This window comes from Bactrocera dorsalis, chromosome 3, assembly GCF_023373825.1.
Source record: "Bactrocera dorsalis isolate Fly_Bdor chromosome 3, ASM2337382v1, whole genome shotgun sequence".
Classification (NCBI taxonomy): Eukaryota; Metazoa; Arthropoda; class Insecta; order Diptera; family Tephritidae; genus Bactrocera; species Bactrocera dorsalis.
The window spans coordinates 66,027,089-66,047,060 of record NC_064305.1 but is presented as its reverse complement, the minus strand read 5'-3'; the positions used below and the strand labels follow the sequence as shown (position 1 = coordinate 66,047,060).

Below are 19,972 nucleotides of genomic sequence, written 5' to 3'. Positions count from 1 at the left end.
CTATCTAATCGCTCATACATATACATGTGCAGCTATCGGGCAAGCATGCACAGTTTTCATCTGTTATATCTCTGCATTTGACCTTTTTATTGTTGTTGAAATCTGCGGTTGTATTTTATTGTTTTTCTTATGCACTGTTGTTTGTATTTGTTGTCGTGTCACTGCATTGTCACATGTATTTTTAATATTTATTGATTTTTCGTGCTGCCAATTTGGTTAATCTGCAAAACGGTGTGAATGACGTCGAGCATTGTGGTGGCGCTTTGTTTCCTGCTGAAGTGTTTTGGGAGCCAATGAGGCGATGGATATTTATAGATTCGCATGCAAACCTTTTTCAAGGCTTACACATATATCGTCACCTAAAATCCCAAAATAACGTAGCATCACTTTTCAATAGTCAACAGGCGAAGGAAAAACAATGTAATTGAAACCACTCATATTGAAACAAAATTTCAGTTTTGGTTACAAAACGGTTATATATATTCGTTATTATTGGTTATACCGACAGCGGAAAATCTTATGCTACATACACGTAATATGATGTAGTGAATCGTAAGCAATAGAAAACTCAATTTCTATTTTTTTAAGATATTATAAATCAGAATAAATATACATATATAATTATTTGCATATTAATAGGATCATGTTTTCAAAAAAATTATGTATATACATTAGGGTGTCCGTTATTTCGTATATTTATTTAATTTTTTTTGCAAACGTCACGTAAAGTTTCAGCAAAAAACATTATCCAACGAAAATAAGATTTTTATTTTTATCTCGAAAGCAAATAAGCTTGCCATTAAAAAAATGTTTTTCTAATAATAAATTCAAAGCTTTAAAATTTTTATTTTATTTTAATTTCTTATTAAATTTTTTTAACTATTTTTTTTTTATTAAAAATATCGCTTTGTCTTACGTACTTAAAGTTATCATCTTAGGCACTATATTCATAATGTACACCACGACGTATGAGCAACAGATAATTTGTAGTATGTAAGTTAATTTGAGCCACTGCATAAAATTATTTCGACCAGCGAGGGCTTATTCCGGTTTTTGTAACATGCAAAAGAAAACCTCGCAGACCCTCTAAAATATATATATATATTACATACATATATATGTATAAAAGATCGGCATGACGAGTTGAGTGGATTTAGCCATGTCCATTTGTATACACGCGATCCATTCTCTTAGTTTTTGCGATATCGTTCTGAAATTTTGAACAAGTTTTATTTTTATCAAGAAGCTTTTTATAAGTCGGAACCGCCGATATCGTAGCAATATAGCATATAGCTGCCATACAAAATCATCGATCAAACTCAAGTTCTTGTATGGAAAACTTTTTTATTTGGCAAAGTATGGTCATGAAATTTGGTATATATTATTTTCTCAGGCAGCACTATATGCTTTCAAGAAATTGTTTGGATCCGGCAACTTTAACAATTGGCTTTCATACAAACTGACTGATAAGAGTCAATTTCTTGTATGGAACACTTTTCTATTTGACAACGTATCTGCTCACAGTTTTGTGTATACTATTATCCAAGGCATAGCTCTCTGAATATATCACTCAGTTTGGATCACAAGAGTATATAGCTGCCATACAAACGCATAGAAATCTTTTTATACCCTTTTATGATCTGGAAACCATAATAATAAATATTTCCAAGCTCAATGTGTACCTTTTATGTAGAAATAAATAAGCTTTCCCTCTTTCACCACTTATTTTGTACAACCATTCCTCCACCAGGGGAATCTGATGTTTGCTATACCCTTTGTTTCCTCACCGCTTCACCGTTTCACTGTTTCATACAATCAACTCAATGTGTCAGTTTGATATACAAATTAATAAAAATAATTAATGGCAATACACCTCATAGATATGTCACTGATAATGTTTTTTTATGAACAACCATTGAGCATTAAATTGACAACACTCGCACGCACACACATTTGCAAACACGAACCTTTATCCTTGTACCCGCTGTGACATTTCTCTGCGGTCAGTTTTAACCCCACTTGTTGCCCCATCACCGTCATCACACATTCATATTTCATTTAAATATTATTTTTGCTTACCGTTATGTCAGCGTGCGCATTGTGCCGCGTGCATTGTTCTTAAGGGATGGCCCATACCCATCAACCACACAAAAACAACTACCGCGTTAAATAACACGGACAAAATGACGAAAATAAATTAAATATTAAAAGTTAAGAAAAAAAAGAATTGAGAAAAAGTTGTCATGCATTAAAAATAGCTTACAAAAAACACGCGCGCAAACAAAAAGTTAATTTAAAATTAATTCATTGCGGTAAACCAATCAATTTAAGTGCGAAATGCGAAATGTGAAGGCAGCGAACACAATCGCAATTAATGCCAACAAAATTGATATCAACTCCCGCCGCTCTCCCGAACTCCGCTGCTACCGCCCGCAAGCTGTGCGTTGCTCCCTCTCTCTCCCTCACTCGCCATAAATAAAATCCCTGTGCTTTGTGCTGCTGGTTGAACTGTCCGCTTTAACCGGTTTAAAGTATTTATTTGTATTTACTTAAGTACTTTGTAGCGAACACAGAAATTCAGTCAATGGAAATTCGGTGAATGTACTTGTCCGTTAATGACACTTGGCAACACGAGTCCGCAAGTGGCATGCCATCGCCATTAGTGCGCGTCTGCCTCGCCTGTCCGCCCTATGGCCCACGGCCATAGCTGAGGCGCTAATTATATTTTAATCTCGCGTTAATTAAATAAGAATTTCAAGCAGCTGGGCGCACACAATTGCTTGCCGAGGGAGAGAGCGAGGAGGCCATGCAGTGCTTTCGGCATAGCGAGGCACAATGTCTACTTGCCGCTCATTTCGCTGCATTTTATGAGCTTCAAAGTATCGCAAATATATTCTAGAGCATAGTATATCAACTGCTTTGTGTTTGCTTTAAATGGAAGAGACTTCTTTAGATTGTCTTTTCGACGTTTTTATGAGGTAGGGAGCTTTCTTTTTTATCGTACCTTAAACCGCAGGTTCAGTGGTTCGTAGAACTGGTCTTTTCCAGTTTGCAAGGTTAGCTTTGTAAATATATTAAGTAAGTTAACGGTTGTTGTCTTTGTTGGCTCAGTACCTTGATCTACTCCTTTAGAAGACGCTTACTATTTGCTAGAGCTAAAAATTGAAGGTAATCAGTCCTCTCTTTTTATGAAGTTATAAACCTTAGACGTCATAAGTACGACCATATTAATCCCCCAGCGGCGCTCCAAATACGAACTAAAGCGTCTGCAAGTTTTAAGACTTGTAATTGCTACAAATATATAGATTATGTAATGTATAAATATTTTACGGAAGCTGAATCCGATATTTACTGATACCTAGACGTCACTCAATTTGATTTCTAATATGAATACCAAAAAATAGGCTATAAAGATAAGTTGAGCCAAATGTACTTTATTAGATCCACCTGTTGCTTCGTTCGTTGTACCTTACAATGAATATTTTAAAAACAGTTCAAATAACTGTAGCAATATCTTTTAGCTGCCTCATGAAGACCATAAAATTTGACTTCTTTCGATTTTCTTTAAAAGCTTCTCGAAGTTATAGTCGCCGGACCAGGACAACTCAAAAAAAGCAAGTGAAGATTACATTTTTGATTTAAGTCTCAATGAAGTAACGAAGTACAGCACGGCAACTTCAGTCTCATATGGGCTCTTTTATTTCTCAATCTCTCAAAAACTTTACTAGGCGACCACTCATAATCAAGATTGTTTGCCAAAGCATTTTTCAAATTCTGTGAACCCTTTGTATCCTTCTATCTATAGTTAGGAAAATGCGTGCACAGTTCGACCTAGTGATTACATTCAGCCCGTCAAAGTCTGAAAGTTCAAAAGTACCTACATAACATATATATGTATATCTAAGAGTAAAACCAGATTCGAGTCAAACCTAGAATTGTTCTGAGTTCTGGAATATCACAAATATGTTTCGCCTTCACACACTTCTCACTCCATATTTGCCAACTTAATGGTTCATTCTGTTTAACTGAAACTAATATATTTGTCTCTAGAACATACTGAATTCTTGAGCTATTTCTCTAGACTAAGTGAATATAGTTTAAGACTCGGGCTAAGTTCGGGTACAGCCGAACATTTTCTTCTTGCAACTTACAAAAATCAAAGCCAGCGAAATATGTTATGGTGTAAAACGTCAACCTGTGGATCGAAATCCGAGCAATTTTATATATACATACATTCTATAAAACTCATCCACTGACAGACACATAAGGTTTGTAAGAAAATTGAAAATTATTTTGCTTTTTCATGTGGAATTTGGGGTAGTATTGACCCGATTTTTATCTATTTCTCCAATGCCACGTACTATTAAAGAGTCACATACTAAAAAACCAATCATATAGGGCAAAGTTAGCCGGATATTCGAAAATCCTGATATCTCTTATATAGGGGATAGGTCAAGTTTTTGCTCTAATTTATCTATCTGACACAACGCAGAACAGTAAATTCGGAGTAGTAAACACTCATTTGTTTGCCAGTTGCCTTTCAAATAATTCAGGAAAAACAACCACTGAAGACGATTCACTCTTCATCACGACAACGCTACCTCTCACGCATCGATTGAAACTACCCCATTGTGGAACACTCAAAACATTTATTTGGGGATTAATTTACCGGAGAGTCCTAACTTGATATCGAATGACTTCCTTTTAATCCCGTGCGATAAAATTAAACTAAAAAATCACTTGCAGAGGCAGTTGATGCATTCAGAATGCATGTTTTGGAGGGACCCCAATCACTGTGCCAAAAGTGCTTCGAAAATTGGTTCAAATTCATGCATTAATAGATCATAATGAATAATTCTTCGAAAAAGAATAAAGCGTCTTTCGATGACTAAAATTCGTTTTTGTTCTCGCGTCCTGTAATATAAAAGGCAACCTACGTACTTGCAAATCAATAATACTAAAGACTCCATATATGCAAATGCGCTAAGTGCACTCGTTATCTGAATATTGACTGTTTTTTGTAATATTTGTTGACTCTGAACTCAGCTAATGTGTTAGTTTATTCACAGATTTTGAAATTCCCAACTTCAGACGCTTCTTAATGCACTATAATCACATTGCCCTCCTTGAATAACTAATCACACTTTCTCATTGAAAATTTCTTGAAACTATTTTCTATACACATTTTCAGCAGCTACTAATTTTCCTCATGTTTCAGTTGTTGCTTTCATTCCACTTGTTAAGCGCCCACTTCTTCGCTAATTCGTTTAAAGGTTGTGACCTCTTTTACAGTAATTCATATAGCGCTCATTTATTTCTCTCTTTCATTATAGTAGCACCAGCTCAGTGACTTACAAGTATATACTATCATATATATTTAATATAATAGTTGGTTTAAGGTATATATACTGCTTGCAAGTGAGCATTAATCAAGTCTCGCATAGCGTTCCGCAGTCCTTTTGCTTTTATTGTCGACTGCAGGCGAGTACGCGTTTCTAATTTGTCGTCCATTCTTCCAAACAGTTTGTGTTTTGCTGCTTCAGGCGTCATTCTAGATTTAATTTGTTTGTAAATGCTTTTTAGACCTTGACGGCAGTAGGCCCCGAAGGCTTTGCCAACTTAGCGCACTATTATGTTGGTGTAGGCCATTTTCCTGGCAGCAATTATTTGGGTTATGAGTGGTGATGGCACATTTATGTACTTTCGTAAAATAGTGAGTGTTTGGGAAGCTATTGGGGTTATAAAAATCTTGAAGGTTTTTCCAAAGGAAGAAATTGAATAGAATTCAATATCTGTCATTGTGGTTCTGAATGCTAATATTTGGAAATTTATAATTCTTATACAATTATGGTGGTGAAGTACGCTGTCTGGAACTTTACGATAGCTCCAGTGTTAAGCTTCCTGATAACTGCAGAAATTTCCATGGTAAGGAGGCTGCCATAAAGGTAGCAGCAGACCACCGCCTCTTTCAGAGGAGTTACAATCCACTCCGATAGTAGGGCAGCGTTGTTAGCCTTGAGTTCGCTCACAGTGCGCTCAAGACAGTTCAGCAAGCCTTAGTCAACTACCAACCACTGTGCTGTCGCAAGGGCCTTCTGGCCCAGTATAAATCGGAAGAGGTCTAGAGAACACTACGCTTTCAGTAGGAGCCACATTTCAATGCTTGCAGGTATTATAACTGGACACTGTCCAAACGAGATGCGTTAAGATGAAATATCTTACAGCTGTATGGAAGAAGATGAGCTATAATCACTTCAATGCTTACTTCTCGCGTGTCCCGATTTTTATTTCAAGACAAAAATACTTTGGATATCATATATTTGAACATCTACATGTAAAAGCAAATAAATCACTTAAAGCTAAAGAATTATGTGAGCGTTTTTGCTAATAGCTCATATCCACAAAGCTGATCGAGAATTTTTTGTATGGATTAACAAAGGACTGCTCTTAAAAAGTCTAAGAGATATTCTGAAACTGCGCGGATCGGATAAAAAATTAAATGCTGTGCGACGGACGTAAGTTACCGGTTCAAAATCTAGAAAAAGAAGGAGCTTTTGATTTTCGGACAGTGCGTTTTGATTGTTGGGTAGTGTAGGGTTGTGGTGTGTAGTATTCTGTATGTATAGGTGTGATGTCTTCATGTTCAGTGTAGTGGATTGAGGAGGAAGGGTAACTCATCTAGGCAATTTAGATTTTTTATGCAAGCCTTTTTTCTTGAGTTTCAGAAACATAGCTTTGTTTTCGACTGCCAACTATAGGCTAAGAGCTTAGAGTTCTTGCTTTTGATATACTATGAACTTTGAACTTCCATATTCTTACATTTATTCAACCTCAAAAAATTTCCATATTCTATTCTATTGAATGGAAAATTATTTTCGGCATTTCCAAAAAGTTACGTATACGCACTGCTTATATTTGTATTGTTTATTAGACGTTAAAGCCAAATAAGATAACAACTGACGATTATAGAAGAAATTTTCGGTTATTGACATCTATTAAAATTATAATTTATTATAATTTGTAGCACTTCAATTTTCCCATTATAATTTCTTGTCGCAGTAAAGTAGTTATGAGCGCTTCCAATAGGTTACGTATACGCAATGTATACTTTTCATTCCAACAAAGCACAGCAACTGAACATAAGAGATAATACAGATTGTATGAATATCGCTCAATAATATTATAAATTTTCACGTTTTGCAAGCATTCATTAAGCTTAAACACTTCACAGACCTGATTAGATTTCTAGGTCATACATCCACCATATTGTTTGGCTGTGGGAAATAGCTGAAATTTTCTTATTTGTTGCAATTAAAATATGATAGGGAAATTCTGCAGCTTAAGCACAAGCATTTTTTTGCGACAACGGCGTGAGGTAGCAACAAATGACCCGTTCAGATGCAGTGCACACACAGTGTCGCACCACAAATAGCAGAAGGCAACACTGCGGCGAAGTAAAAAGCTAGCAAATGGAGTGTAGGCAGGGCACGAGCATAAAAATGGAATGCAATAAATATGAGAGCAGGATTAATTAGCATAATTGGAGCGGTTTTTTGAGGTGCTGCATTTGAGCTGAATAAAATGCAAAAATAAAATAAAAATGTGAAATGAGTTTCAAGTGCTATTGGAAATGATTGAAAAACTATAATTATATAGCAAACAGATTTATATTTTTTTACCTTTACAAGTGCTAAATACCATGCATAATAATTTGCTACATAACAATTGTGAATGAATAGCAAAGCTAAGTGAAATTATATGTAACTACAGTTGAATCATTTTTTTAAGCGCAAAAACAACTACGATTCGCTTTCCACGGTACCGAGTTGCAACTATTTTACAAACCTTTCTGCATTTTTAAATATTTGAAATCTTTATTGCAGGAAAAAATAAACACAGGGCACACAGGAATGCAAAAGGTTTTTGTTAAACATGTGAATATACATTTGGCTGCGCAGTGTAAAAAGGGACTGTAAACAGTGAGGTTCTAAAGGGTGATTTTTTAAGAGCTTGATAACTTTTTTTAAAAAAAAAAACGCATAAAATTTGCAAAATCTCATCGGTTCTTTATTTGAAACGTTAGATTGGTTCATGACATTTACTTTTTGAAGATAATTTCATTTAAATGTTGACCGCGGCTGCGTCTTAGGTGGTCCATTCGGAAAGTCCAATTTTGGGCAACTTTTTCGAGCATTTCGGCCGGAATAGCCCGAATTTCTTCGGAAATGTTGTCTTCCAAAGCTGGAATAGTTGCTGGCTTATTTCTGTAGACTTTAGACTTGACGTAGCCCCACAAAAAATAGTCTAAAGGCGTTAAATCGCATGATCTTGGTGGCCAACTTACGGGTCCATTTCTTGAGATGAATTGTTGTCCGAAGTTTTCCCTCAAAATGGCCATAGAATCGCGAGCTGTGTGGCATGTAGCGCCATCTTGTTGAAACCACATGTCAACCAAGTTCAGTTCTTCCATTTTTGGCAACAAAAAGTTTGTTAGCATCGAACGATAGCGATCGCCATTCACCGTAACGTTGCGTCCAACAGCATCTTTGAAAAAATACGGTCCAATGATTCCACCAGCGTACAAACCACACCAAACAGTGCATTTTTCGGGATGCATGGGCAGTTCTTGAACGGCTTCTGGTTGCTCTTCACCCCAAATGCGGCAATTTTGCTTATTTACGTAGCCATTCAACCAGAAATGAGCCTCATCGCTGAACAAAACACGCGCGCGAAACACATTTCGAACCGAACACTGATTTTGGTAATAAAATTCAATGATTTGCAAGCGTTGCTCGTTAGTAAGTCTATTCATGATGAAATGTCAAAGCATACTGAGCATCTTTCTCTTTGACACCATGTCTGAAATCCCACGTGATCTGTCAAATACTAATGCATGAAAATCCTAACCTCAAAAAAATCACCCGTTATTAGCGTCATTTATTTAAAAACTATCATGAAAACCATTAAGAAAATATTAAATAAAAAATATAATATAAAAAAACCCTTTATTAAACATTTTTTATTAAACTGATAAAAAAGAAATAAATAAACATATGTACATATATGAAAAAAATCCAAAATTAGTTTTTAATACCAAATAATTATTTGAAAATTATTACAATAAAAGTATAAATAATTTGTCAAAAATTATAAAAAAAATTTATAAAACAAAAAGAATTATAAAAACTCGTTAAAAAATATTTAAAAAAATTAATAAACTTAATAAATAATAAAAAAATGAAAAATAATATTATAATTAAAATAAAAATTTAAGAAAAATAGTTAATTAAAAAGATTAAAAATACTAAAAATTATTTAAAAAAAAAATAAATTTTAAAAGTAAATAATTAGAAAAAATTAAAGAAAAATTGTTAATTTTATCTTTTTAATTTAAAATGAAACAAATGAGAAATTGAATAAACATTTTTTTTAATAAGCTTAGAAAAAAATTAGAAAAATTTAAAGAAAAAATTAATTAAACAGATTACAAAATTAAAAATAAAAATAAAAACTAAATGATTTATAAAAAATTATAAAAAAAAATATTTTATCAAACTAAATTATTTAAACAATATTAATAAAATAAATATTTAAAAACTTTAACCCAACGAAGTTTGCTGACAATTTTATATTTAAAATTTTTTATTGTAATTTTCTAAAATTTTTCTTTTTTATATGAAGCGTAGTTAATGAAAAATGGCTCTTTAATTTTTCTAGATTTTTAGAGGCTAAAGCAGTTTATAAGTAAACTATTTGTAAATTATGCAACAGGCCTGAGTATAAATATCCAAAAAAAGAACTTTGCTATAATTTCGAAATTCGCAAACAAATTGACTGACTAACTTTGTACCAAACAACTGTTGTATGCCGTAAAAACAAATAAACTTAATTATAATATATATGTAAATACAATAGTAAGTGCATTAGCCAAAGTAATGCTAGCTAAGCTGCATCTAAGTAACTGTACAGTTAGCTGTTAGTAAATAAAAATAAGTGTATATAAAAAATGAGGAAAATGGTAAAAGCTTTAATTAACTGTTAAGTGAAAAAAAGTATATATGTATACAAAATAAACAACAAGAACAAAAAAAGCAACAAAACAATAAAAAAAAAACAACAAAATAATTAGAAAAAGAAAAAAATAATAAAAAAAAAAACAACAAAACAATAAAAAAAAAACAACAAAATAATTAGAAAAAGAAAAAAATAATAAAAAAAACAACAAAATAATTAAAAAAAAAATAACAAAAAAACTTAAAATGTGCTTATAAAATATTGTGTGTTAAATTTAGAAAAATAATTAAGTAATCGGCTTGCGGTGAAAATTAGTGCAAACAAGTTTTTAAATTTAAAGCAAAAAAAATTAGTAAAAATTAACTACATATTAGTAATTGCAATAGATCATATATTATAGCAACATATATTGCGAAAAAATTAACATAAATGCAAAAACAAATATGCATAGTAAGCCACATAAATATTCACCGTTATTTCATATATAAACAAATAAGCAACAAAGTAACCAATAATCAGCTAATGAACTCAGAAGTCAATTAAAGCGCCGAGCAAAAGTTTTGTGGGCGCGCAAAAAAATTAAAAGTCAGTAAATAAGCACATAAATAACGAAACAAAAAAAAATAAGTAACGCAATTAGACGAATTTAAATTAAATAAATAATAATTTTTGCCAAAAGCGCAAAGAACAAAAAAAAACATTGTGAAATTGGCGTGAAAGCCAACAATTTGTTAGTGTAAATCAATTAAGCAGAATTTGTTTTCATAATTTCACGCAATAAAAACGAAAAAAATACGCTACAACAACAACGTTCCATCCGCATCGCCTGCTGCAAGCTTGCTTAGTAATCTAAAATAAATTGCATGTGTGTTTGTAACAACAAAATCGAAAACAAAACAACGGTAAATAGCGGGTTTTTAAGTGCATACTCAAATAAACACAAAAATCGTAATTAATTCAATTTGTGCGAAAGTGTTAAGTGTAAAGCGCTTCAGGTAATAGCAAATGGCCAGCCGGCGGGCTGTGCGGCGCAATGGTGGCGATAATAAAATTTCATGCTGCTAGCTAAATTAAACTGGCGGCAGCAAATATTATTTTGTTTCGCAAGTTTATGAATAGATTTGCGAGCTTTTGGGAGCAAGCGTGGCTGCAAAAAGCACATACACACAGCACAGCACGTACACGTACATGTGTTGGTGTATGTAGTTGTGTTTTATATGTATGTAGTGGTGTAGTTTAAGCGATTTTATGCTGTTTATGTGTAAGTGTAAGTAAATATATGTGCTTGGAAATAGCGATGCAGTGTTGAAATGTATGGAAATGTCTACGTGCCTGAAAGTATGTTACGAAAAATTATGTTTAAAAGAAAAATGTTATAAAACAGCGAAAAAAATTTAAATTAAAGCTAAAAGGAGTTTTAAATTTAATTTTAATTAAATAAAAGTGATTAAGAAAATTAATATAATTAGAAAAATAATTTTAAAAAATTAATGAAAATAAAAAAGTCAAAAATTAAAAAAAAAAATTAAATTAAAAAATATTAAAAAATAATTTAGAAAAATTAACAAAATTAAAAAAATAATTTAAAAAATTAAAGAAAAATAAATAGTTAATTAAAAATATTAAAAAAATAATACTAAAAAATATTTAGGAAAATTTAAAGAGAAATAGTTAATTTAATATTTTTAATTTAAAATTAAACAAATAAGAAATTGAGTAAAAAAAATTAAAAAATAATTTAGAAATCATTAGTAAATTGAAAAAAAAATTTAGAAAATATTAATAAGCTTAAAAATATTAAAAAATAAATTTTGTTAAACTTTAAAAAAAAATAAAAAAAAAAAAAATTAAAAAAAAAATTAAATAAAAATTAAAAAAATTAAACTTCGAAAAAATTGAAAACGAGCTACAATATTTTAATGAAAAAAGTTATTTTAAAAAGAGTTTTTAAATAAAAACTTTATAACACACGCGTATGTGTGTTTACGAAACAACCCTATAAACTTGCATCTTAGTTTGCACTAGCAGTTTGCTGTAGCTGTTTTATGTCGCACGCACTCAACATAGGCTATAAAGCAACTTCTAAATGCAACACATACAACTAAGCCTGCTACTTGCTACTAAAACACTGTGCTAAATGTTCCTGGTGCACAAAAATAAATAAAAAAAAATATATTAAAAAAAAAACAAGTAAATTAAATATAAATTAAATTAAAAAAAAATTAAATATATACATTCAAAATTAAAATAATTAAATAAAAATATTTAAGTATAAAAATATTTAATATAATTATTTAAATAAAAAAAAAAATTTAAAGAAAAAAATTAAAGCAATAATTGCAAAAAAAAATTAGAACAAAAATTATTGAAATATTAAAAAAAAAAAGTAATTCTAAATTTTTACATTAATTGCAAAATTCCATAGAAAAAAATCAGCGTCTAGCGCTTAGCAGCAAGTGAATGCCACAATTTCCTAGTCAACTGCATTACCTCTGCAGCTATCTACACATATCTCTTTGTCACACTCAAACACACACACACACCGTTACAACCGCATAAGTATGCCGTTATATATGTCTCGATGTACATAATAGCCGTTTGCGTGTGCATATGTGTGTCCACTTTTTGCTGTGCAATGCCGATTAGCATATTTGGTAAGCGTCTAACCGCCGCCCATCAGCGTGTGAATGCAACGAAAAAGTCAACAACAAAAGTAGCCGAGTGGTTTGTCGTTGTAAGTTGTTATTGCTATTGATTTCTACCATTTTTTCCTTATTATTTTGCTTACATTTCCAATTTGCTTTTCATAAACGAAATTCTGTCATGACAATATATATTTACTCATTTTATGTCAGCGCACTTTACGCTCTCTCTCATTCTCCCCACTTTATGGTTACTCAGTGCACATCATACTGCATGCTGTAGTACATGGCGTATACGTAACGCACTTATACGCTTTAAGTAGTTATTTAGATTTGCATGTTGTTGTTAACATTACGTTTTGTTGTTTTTGTTTTTAATATTTGTGTGCAATATTTTATACTTATAACAAGTTTTAATTTAAATTTCATTTCCATTTTACTTGGATGACTGCGCTGTCACTCATGTTATAAATTTGCGCCTAAGAATAGGCAACAAATAAGAGAATGTAATGAAATTTTATATTTTTTTATACATTTTTGATAACTTTGCAGCGTATATAAAGAGTATTTTGATGCCTTTTAGCACATAATTATTTTTTTTTTGTTAAAAATATGCGTTATTGCTTCGAACGGTACTTTGAGAATTCAACTAATAGCGATTTTCAAAGTTCAAAAAACTCAATACTTCATAATCCTGCATAAAAGCAGTATTATTATTTACTTAATGAATACACTTTTCCATTTAATTGCACCTTTATTACTAAAATACAAGCATATAGCCTAAATATAGGCAACGTTTCTCCAAAAAATTGTTCTCTGCGCATTAAAAACAAGTGTATCTTCACAAAAAAGTTTAAATTTTTAGCAAAGGCTATACATATAAGCCTTGTCAAGCTGAAATTCTGAGAACTTGCATCGTTAGCATTATATAGAGTTTCTCATTTATTACAGCTTACTGTAACCTGCAGAAGAATTGACTATTTTTATAAGTTTTCAAAGCTAATAGTCGGCTACAAATACAAAAAATGTAATCAATATTTTTTTGCTCACACACATATTGATGTTGCTACATAACGCCACGCGTTGCTTTAAGAAGAGAAAATTTATCCTAAATGTAGGCAACGTTTTTGCTTCAATTCGCATTTTAGGCATATAATTGGTTATCGAAAAGTGCTAAGTTTGTGTTCTTCAGAAATAGATAATTCTGATTTGGTCTTCGAAAGCAGATATTCAAAAAGCTTTAAGCACAACATGTCAAGAAAAAGAAACATTATACTAATTTTTTGTGCTTATGACATTATCACGTCTAATAACTATATTTAAACACAATGTGATGCTTAAATTTTTCTAAACTTCCCAAAGTCATACACAAGCGCCGCCGAGACTAAATTCTCTCGCCACAAAATACATACACACAAAGTGAGCTTGGCAAGCTGCCTTTATCAATTTTAATCCATTACTTTTATTGCTTTCAACTGAAAACACGACAAAATCGCTTTATGCAATTTCACTTTTCACCTTTATGCCACTCATAATGGTAAATCGGTTTCAAACTCACAATTTGCCATGCAATCTTTTCCACAACTTTTTGCTTCATCTGTCAGTTGCAAAGCTTTTAGCATTTGATACTATACCGTTATAATATCACTTGCCATAAATGGCCACATAAAATTGCTTAACCACTCACATATAAATAATCGTACATAACTGTTAACATATGTAGTACGTACATATGTACATGGTTTCATGTGCCATGCGTTTGCGTTGTTGTTGTTGTTTTAGAACATGAAATTTGCATATGCGTGTTGAAATCTGCTCGTTTCAATTTCAATTTTGTTACATAATTGAATGCATGTGCTAATCGAAATACAAAAATCGGATTAAATTTAGATTTTTTTGACACAAAATTTGTTTCAGAGTGAAAAATGAGTGTGGCATATATTATATACTTTATATACATATATTTATAAACATTTGAGTACATATGTATGCAAATATATTTGTAGAAATTGTCTGCTGTCAATACCAAAAGCATTCAGATCAAAATGCTCGCTTGATATAAATATTTTAGGAAAATTTGATATTGAGTAGCAAATTGAATGAAAAGAGGACGCGGTTGTGAATAGATTTTGTATCTTTGTGTACTTCCAATCAAATAAGAGAAACTCAGAGCTTTACGAAATCATTTATATGATGGTAACACGAAACTATAACAACTTCTAAAGTTCTCTCTAACGACAGATAAGATTATTAACCGTCCGACTGCAACGAAATTTCGTCACGACGGCTATATGTTTGCCAATATTACAAAACCTTAGCCGATTTGAATAAATTGCTGTACATTGCTTAGGCGTTAAAGTTAAAAAAAAGTTAAAAATTGCCACGTGTTGGCGATATTGTAGGCGGACGATATGATAAAGGTCTCTACAATATTTATGTATGTACATACGTATATTCAACGAATGCAGCTGAAATAACTTACGGTTGAAAATAATTCCAATTCGAAAATTTTATTCCAATTTATAAAATCTATAACTAAATATTAAGAGAATTAATGAAATCAATAACTAATAGGGTTGCCACCTGTTTAAAAAATTAAATCCAAAGTTTCGTATATCAACAACTTTAAAATAATGGAAATAGTTAAATTTAAAAAAAAGTTTACAATTTATTTATTTTTTAGTCTTGCCACCTATTTCAGAATAGTGTATCTCAATGGATTTGAAGAATAAAAATAACGATTTTTATACAATATATGCACTAAACTGCAAAAGTTAAAAAAATTAGCAATAGCTGTATTTTTTTGGCTGGGGTTGCCACCTTTTCATAAATTTTTTAAATTGTTAAAATTAAAAATTAGTATTGTAAAATGTGAATAGCCTTAATAGATCTGCGAAAATAACCAGTTCTAAATATTTTTTCAAAAGGTTGCCATCTGTGCGAAGTTTTTTAATTTCATAAAATTGTTGTATTTGCAGGTTTACATAATATAAGTGTACAAAAAAAACTTTAAGTTCACAAAATTTGACCGCAACAACATTAAAATAAATGCGCTTACTTTACTATTTATTTATTATTTTTTATGAGTATTGCCACATATTCCTAAATTGTAATTTAATAAAATTATTAAGATAAAGTTTTCATTACAATATGACTAGTAAGCTGCAACTAAAAAGAGATGTAATTGAAAAATTGTTACAAAGGTTGCCACTTGTTTAAATTTTTTTTTGCAAGTAGAAAACAATTGTAGTTGAAAATTTTACTAATTGTTGCCATCTGTTTAATTTTTTTTCCATTAAAAACAGTTGCAGTTGAAAAATTTTGGTAAGGGTTGCCACCTGTTTAATAATTATATAATCAGCCTTATGAACTGAGTTGTTTTAGACATGTCGGTCTGTCCGCCTGCCTGTCCGTATATACATGAAGGACTAACCTTTTGAGAGGAGCTACTTATTTGTTGGAACCGTCGGTATTGAAGCAATATATTGTAGTATATTGCTGTCATACAAAGTGAACGACATTTGACAAGATATCTGCACGGAATTTGGCACCGATCATTTTCCAAGGCAATACTACAATATTTGAAAAAAAATTAAAACCGACGCCTATGACATTTACTTGTATACGTATATAGCTGCCTTACAAACCCACCGAAGTTAACGTGTTTGCTCGTTTTGATTCATTTTCGTATTCAACATTTAAATTTTTTTCACACCACTGCATTTTTGTCAGTTTCCCGAAAAACAAATCTCTCTGGTAATAATTTTTCGTTAGATCCTTAAAAACTTTTGGAATTTCATATTTCTTTTATGAATTATTAATGCCTCTATTTATTTTAATTTCATTTGTAAATCTCGGCTTATTGTGTTAAAATCTCTTTGAGCAATCAGTTGTAAGTAAATCAATAAATTTCACATTTTTCTTCGTAATTCAATTAAGTTGGGCGAAATGCAATCAACAGAAAAATGATAAATAACAAATCTGGCAATGTAATGGCTGTAATGGACGCCTCTAAAGCACGAACAGAGTTACATACATTTGTTTGTATGTTTACTAAACAACTAGGTAAATAAGTATGTAAACTCGGTCACGAAACAGTCGTTATGTTGTCTGTTACAAACTTACAATCGCTCACTGTCTTCTTCGTGCTGATAAAGCATAACAAAATTGGTTTTTCAATTGACTTTCCATTAATATCTGATAGATAATCAATAAATAATATGGCTGAGAGCCAAGCTGTCTGTAGAGATAATAGTGAAGTGAGGATATTAGTCAAACAATCAATTTAATTTAAGGAAACAAGTGCCCAAAAACTCAAGGAATTTCAGAAAAAGTGTTTAATGGTCGGTTGGTTGAAAAGGGCGACGGGTTACCGTCAAACCGTGGTGACCACACTGAGGCCACCATTAGGTCCACTCTTAAGATACGACCGCTAGCCATTTCCCAGTAGCTATGCTACGGTGTCGAAGCCCTAACATACCACTGGCTAATATAATTTAATTATGTGGCCCAGAATTTAGCTCTATTAACTTATAAAGAAAAGCGTTTGCCAATGTGCTTTAAAAATTATTTCAGCTCAATTTTCAACCGCATCTTGCAGCATTTAACCGTATATCCGTAATAATTGGCAAACATTAATTTCCAACGCGTCAGTCAAATAATATTGGATACCATACCACAGACCCATGAAAGTCTCCTTCAATAAATTTACTGTTCTGTTGGCTGTATGAAATGTAGACCCCGCTTGTTTGAACCCAGGGTCATCCACATCAAGATCCTCCAAATTAGACTAGAAAAAGTTATTAATCATGACTCTCTTCTCTTGCCATAAAGCACAAAAAACGGCGACTTTTGAGTATGTGACGGCGTCTCAACAATGCCTTGTGCATTGTCATTTGTGATTTTTTTTTTTATTAACATGCCCATTTAACCAATAGCGAGCTTCATGGCTGAACGACGAACAAAGTTTACCTTGCAAAGTCAGCGTCGGTAGCCATATCGTTTTGGGTCCATTTACAGAACGTGCGATTCGCTTGATGGCCGTTGGGCTTCACTATTTTTAATGGCAAACCAAACTGCGTATAAATTAAGTAACACCTGTCAAAAGTACCTATGTACTACGACAAGATTATTATCTCAAAGAATACCACCCTTAGAAAATATAAACATTTGATACAAGATCTTTAAAATAACCGGTTCTCAAAGATTGTTTCGAAATATTCTTCTAGAAGTATGAGTTTAATATCATCGCCGGCTATTTGTAGTTACTAAGATCGATGTCGACGAATTAAGCACGATTTAAGAACTGAACTATTACAATCTAGAGATGTATGTATACCATGCCAACATTCAAAAGCAGTTTACGCTTATAAAGATTTATCAGAAAAACCACAGGAATTGCTCCCGTGGAGCTAACATTTATTATTAAGACCAAAATTCGTTTATGTAAAGAAACCAGAAATTCCTAGGAAGAAAAACTTGAGCAAATTATTCTAACATTCTAAAAAATTGTAGTTTAGTTTCTGGAAAAATATCCTCTGAACCAGTTTCAATAATAACTTAACAGATCAACCGAAAAGTTCCTGGCCAGACACAAAGATGACGCTACTAGAAATCAATCCAGGTTATTTTCGGTTAGCTCTAACTTTTGAAAAATGAATGTATATATTTCACAGCCGTCGGATCATTAGTTTGCGAATTAAGTGATTCTGAGTGAAGCAACTTTAGTTATTGTGAAAGAATAGATAAAAAGGAATTTCGTGTGTTGATAAAATATTGCTTTTTGAAGCAAAAAATACAGTTGAAGCAAAACTTTGGCTTGATAATGAATTTCCGAACAGTGCCCCAGGAAAATCAGCCACCAAGCATGGGTATGCTAAAAATGCGCACCGAAAACGATGAACGCACTCTAAAGATATCAACTGAAAGTGTACATCATATGATACACGAATATTGGGGCTTGAGAAAGATCCGGGCAAAGTTGTTGCTGCGCGAACTCACTTTTTCTCAAAGGCAGCGTGGCCCAGATGATTCGCAGCAGTGTTTGGGATATACAGACTTGAATTGAAAGATATATTCGATTACACAACCACACTTTTTAGACAGCTTAGTAGTTTCCTAACGCGGGTGGATAATTGCAGTCTTTTGCCACAAAATAATTATGTAATTGAGTTGAACCGGAAATTTATAAAATTAGCAAAAACAATCCTGTTACAATGACAACAACCATAATCAAGTAGCTACTGTAAATATATTAGGCCCGATCACTTTCCAATTCGCACTCAACAAGTATTTTTGTGCTTCACGCCGGTTTGACGCTCATTTTATCTAGAAAACTTTCTCTGAACTCGGTTACATTGGCTCTTCCTTTTGCACACTTTTTAAATATTAAATTTTCAAAATAAAGCAAATTCGCTGAAATCTCGTAAAGGAAACATAAACGGTGCGTACAGTATTCAATTTGATTACCGCACAGCAAAAGTCTTTATGTGGTTGCTGAAACCGCCGCCGCCAACGCCACAGCCAGCCATGGCTGTGATGCCTGCAAACACACGAGCGAAAGTAGAAAAAGCGCCTTTATTGAAAACCAGAGCAACATTAAAAGCAAATCAGTAGCGTTGCGCGGAAAATAAAAAGAAAAGAATATACACAGTCAAACGCGCACAGCAGAAAGCCTAGAGGGGACCAGTGAGTTTACACAAAAGACGCCAAAAATAAAACTTTTCCACTTTCCAACTCCAGCAGCTGCCACTCACCTGTTTACCCGACACAAATCATATGTTCAACCAAATTTAGTGTAAATTGATGAGCTGCATGCTGAATTGTGTATGTGTGTGTGGGAGTGTGTATGGGTGCATAAGGAAGTTAGCTCCGCTATAATCGACTTTGGCGTGAATCAGCAAATAACTTCCGCAGAACTTTAGTCTTTATTGTGAAAGTTCATGTATAAATATAGCGGCTTTTGTTGTTGTTTTTTGTTGTTTTTGCTTTTTTCATTTAACTGTGTATGGCATATATTCTTCCCCTGATTCATATGCTCTTCCACATTGCCGGAAAATTCAATCAGTCTGCTCCGTACCTATCAGCTGCAGTTACCAACAAATTCTAAGCAGTTGTGACAACAACAATAAAGACTGCCACATAATTTATTACAAAGTGGGAAAACACTTAACTTTCTTTCAGCTAAATTTGTCTGTGTGTAAATCTTCCGAGTTCAATTTGTGCTGCTCCGCTTCCATTAATACCGTTATTCGCAGAGTTTTTGTCGTAAATTCGGTGTGGCATCGATTTCCCAACAAAGTATGTGATAAAAATAA

General features: G+C 32.4%; 1 protein-coding gene across 15 annotated transcripts in view; it reads left to right on the top strand.

The window, feature by feature from the left end:
• Positions 1 to 12,321: 12,321 nt before the first annotated feature.
• Positions 12,322 to 19,972, top strand: part of LOC105233852 (potassium channel subfamily T member 2) — a 263,246-nt gene continuing 255,595 nt past the window's right edge. For all 15 annotated transcript variants that reach the window (XM_049451971.1, XM_049451970.1, XM_049451966.1 and 12 more), the window contains exon 1: positions 12,322 to 12,748. In XM_049451971.1, the coding sequence (XP_049307928.1) occupies positions 12,596 to 12,748 (153 nt within the window). In that variant the 5' untranslated portion in view covers positions 12,322 to 12,595. The remainder of the gene's footprint in view (positions 12,749 to 19,972) is intronic.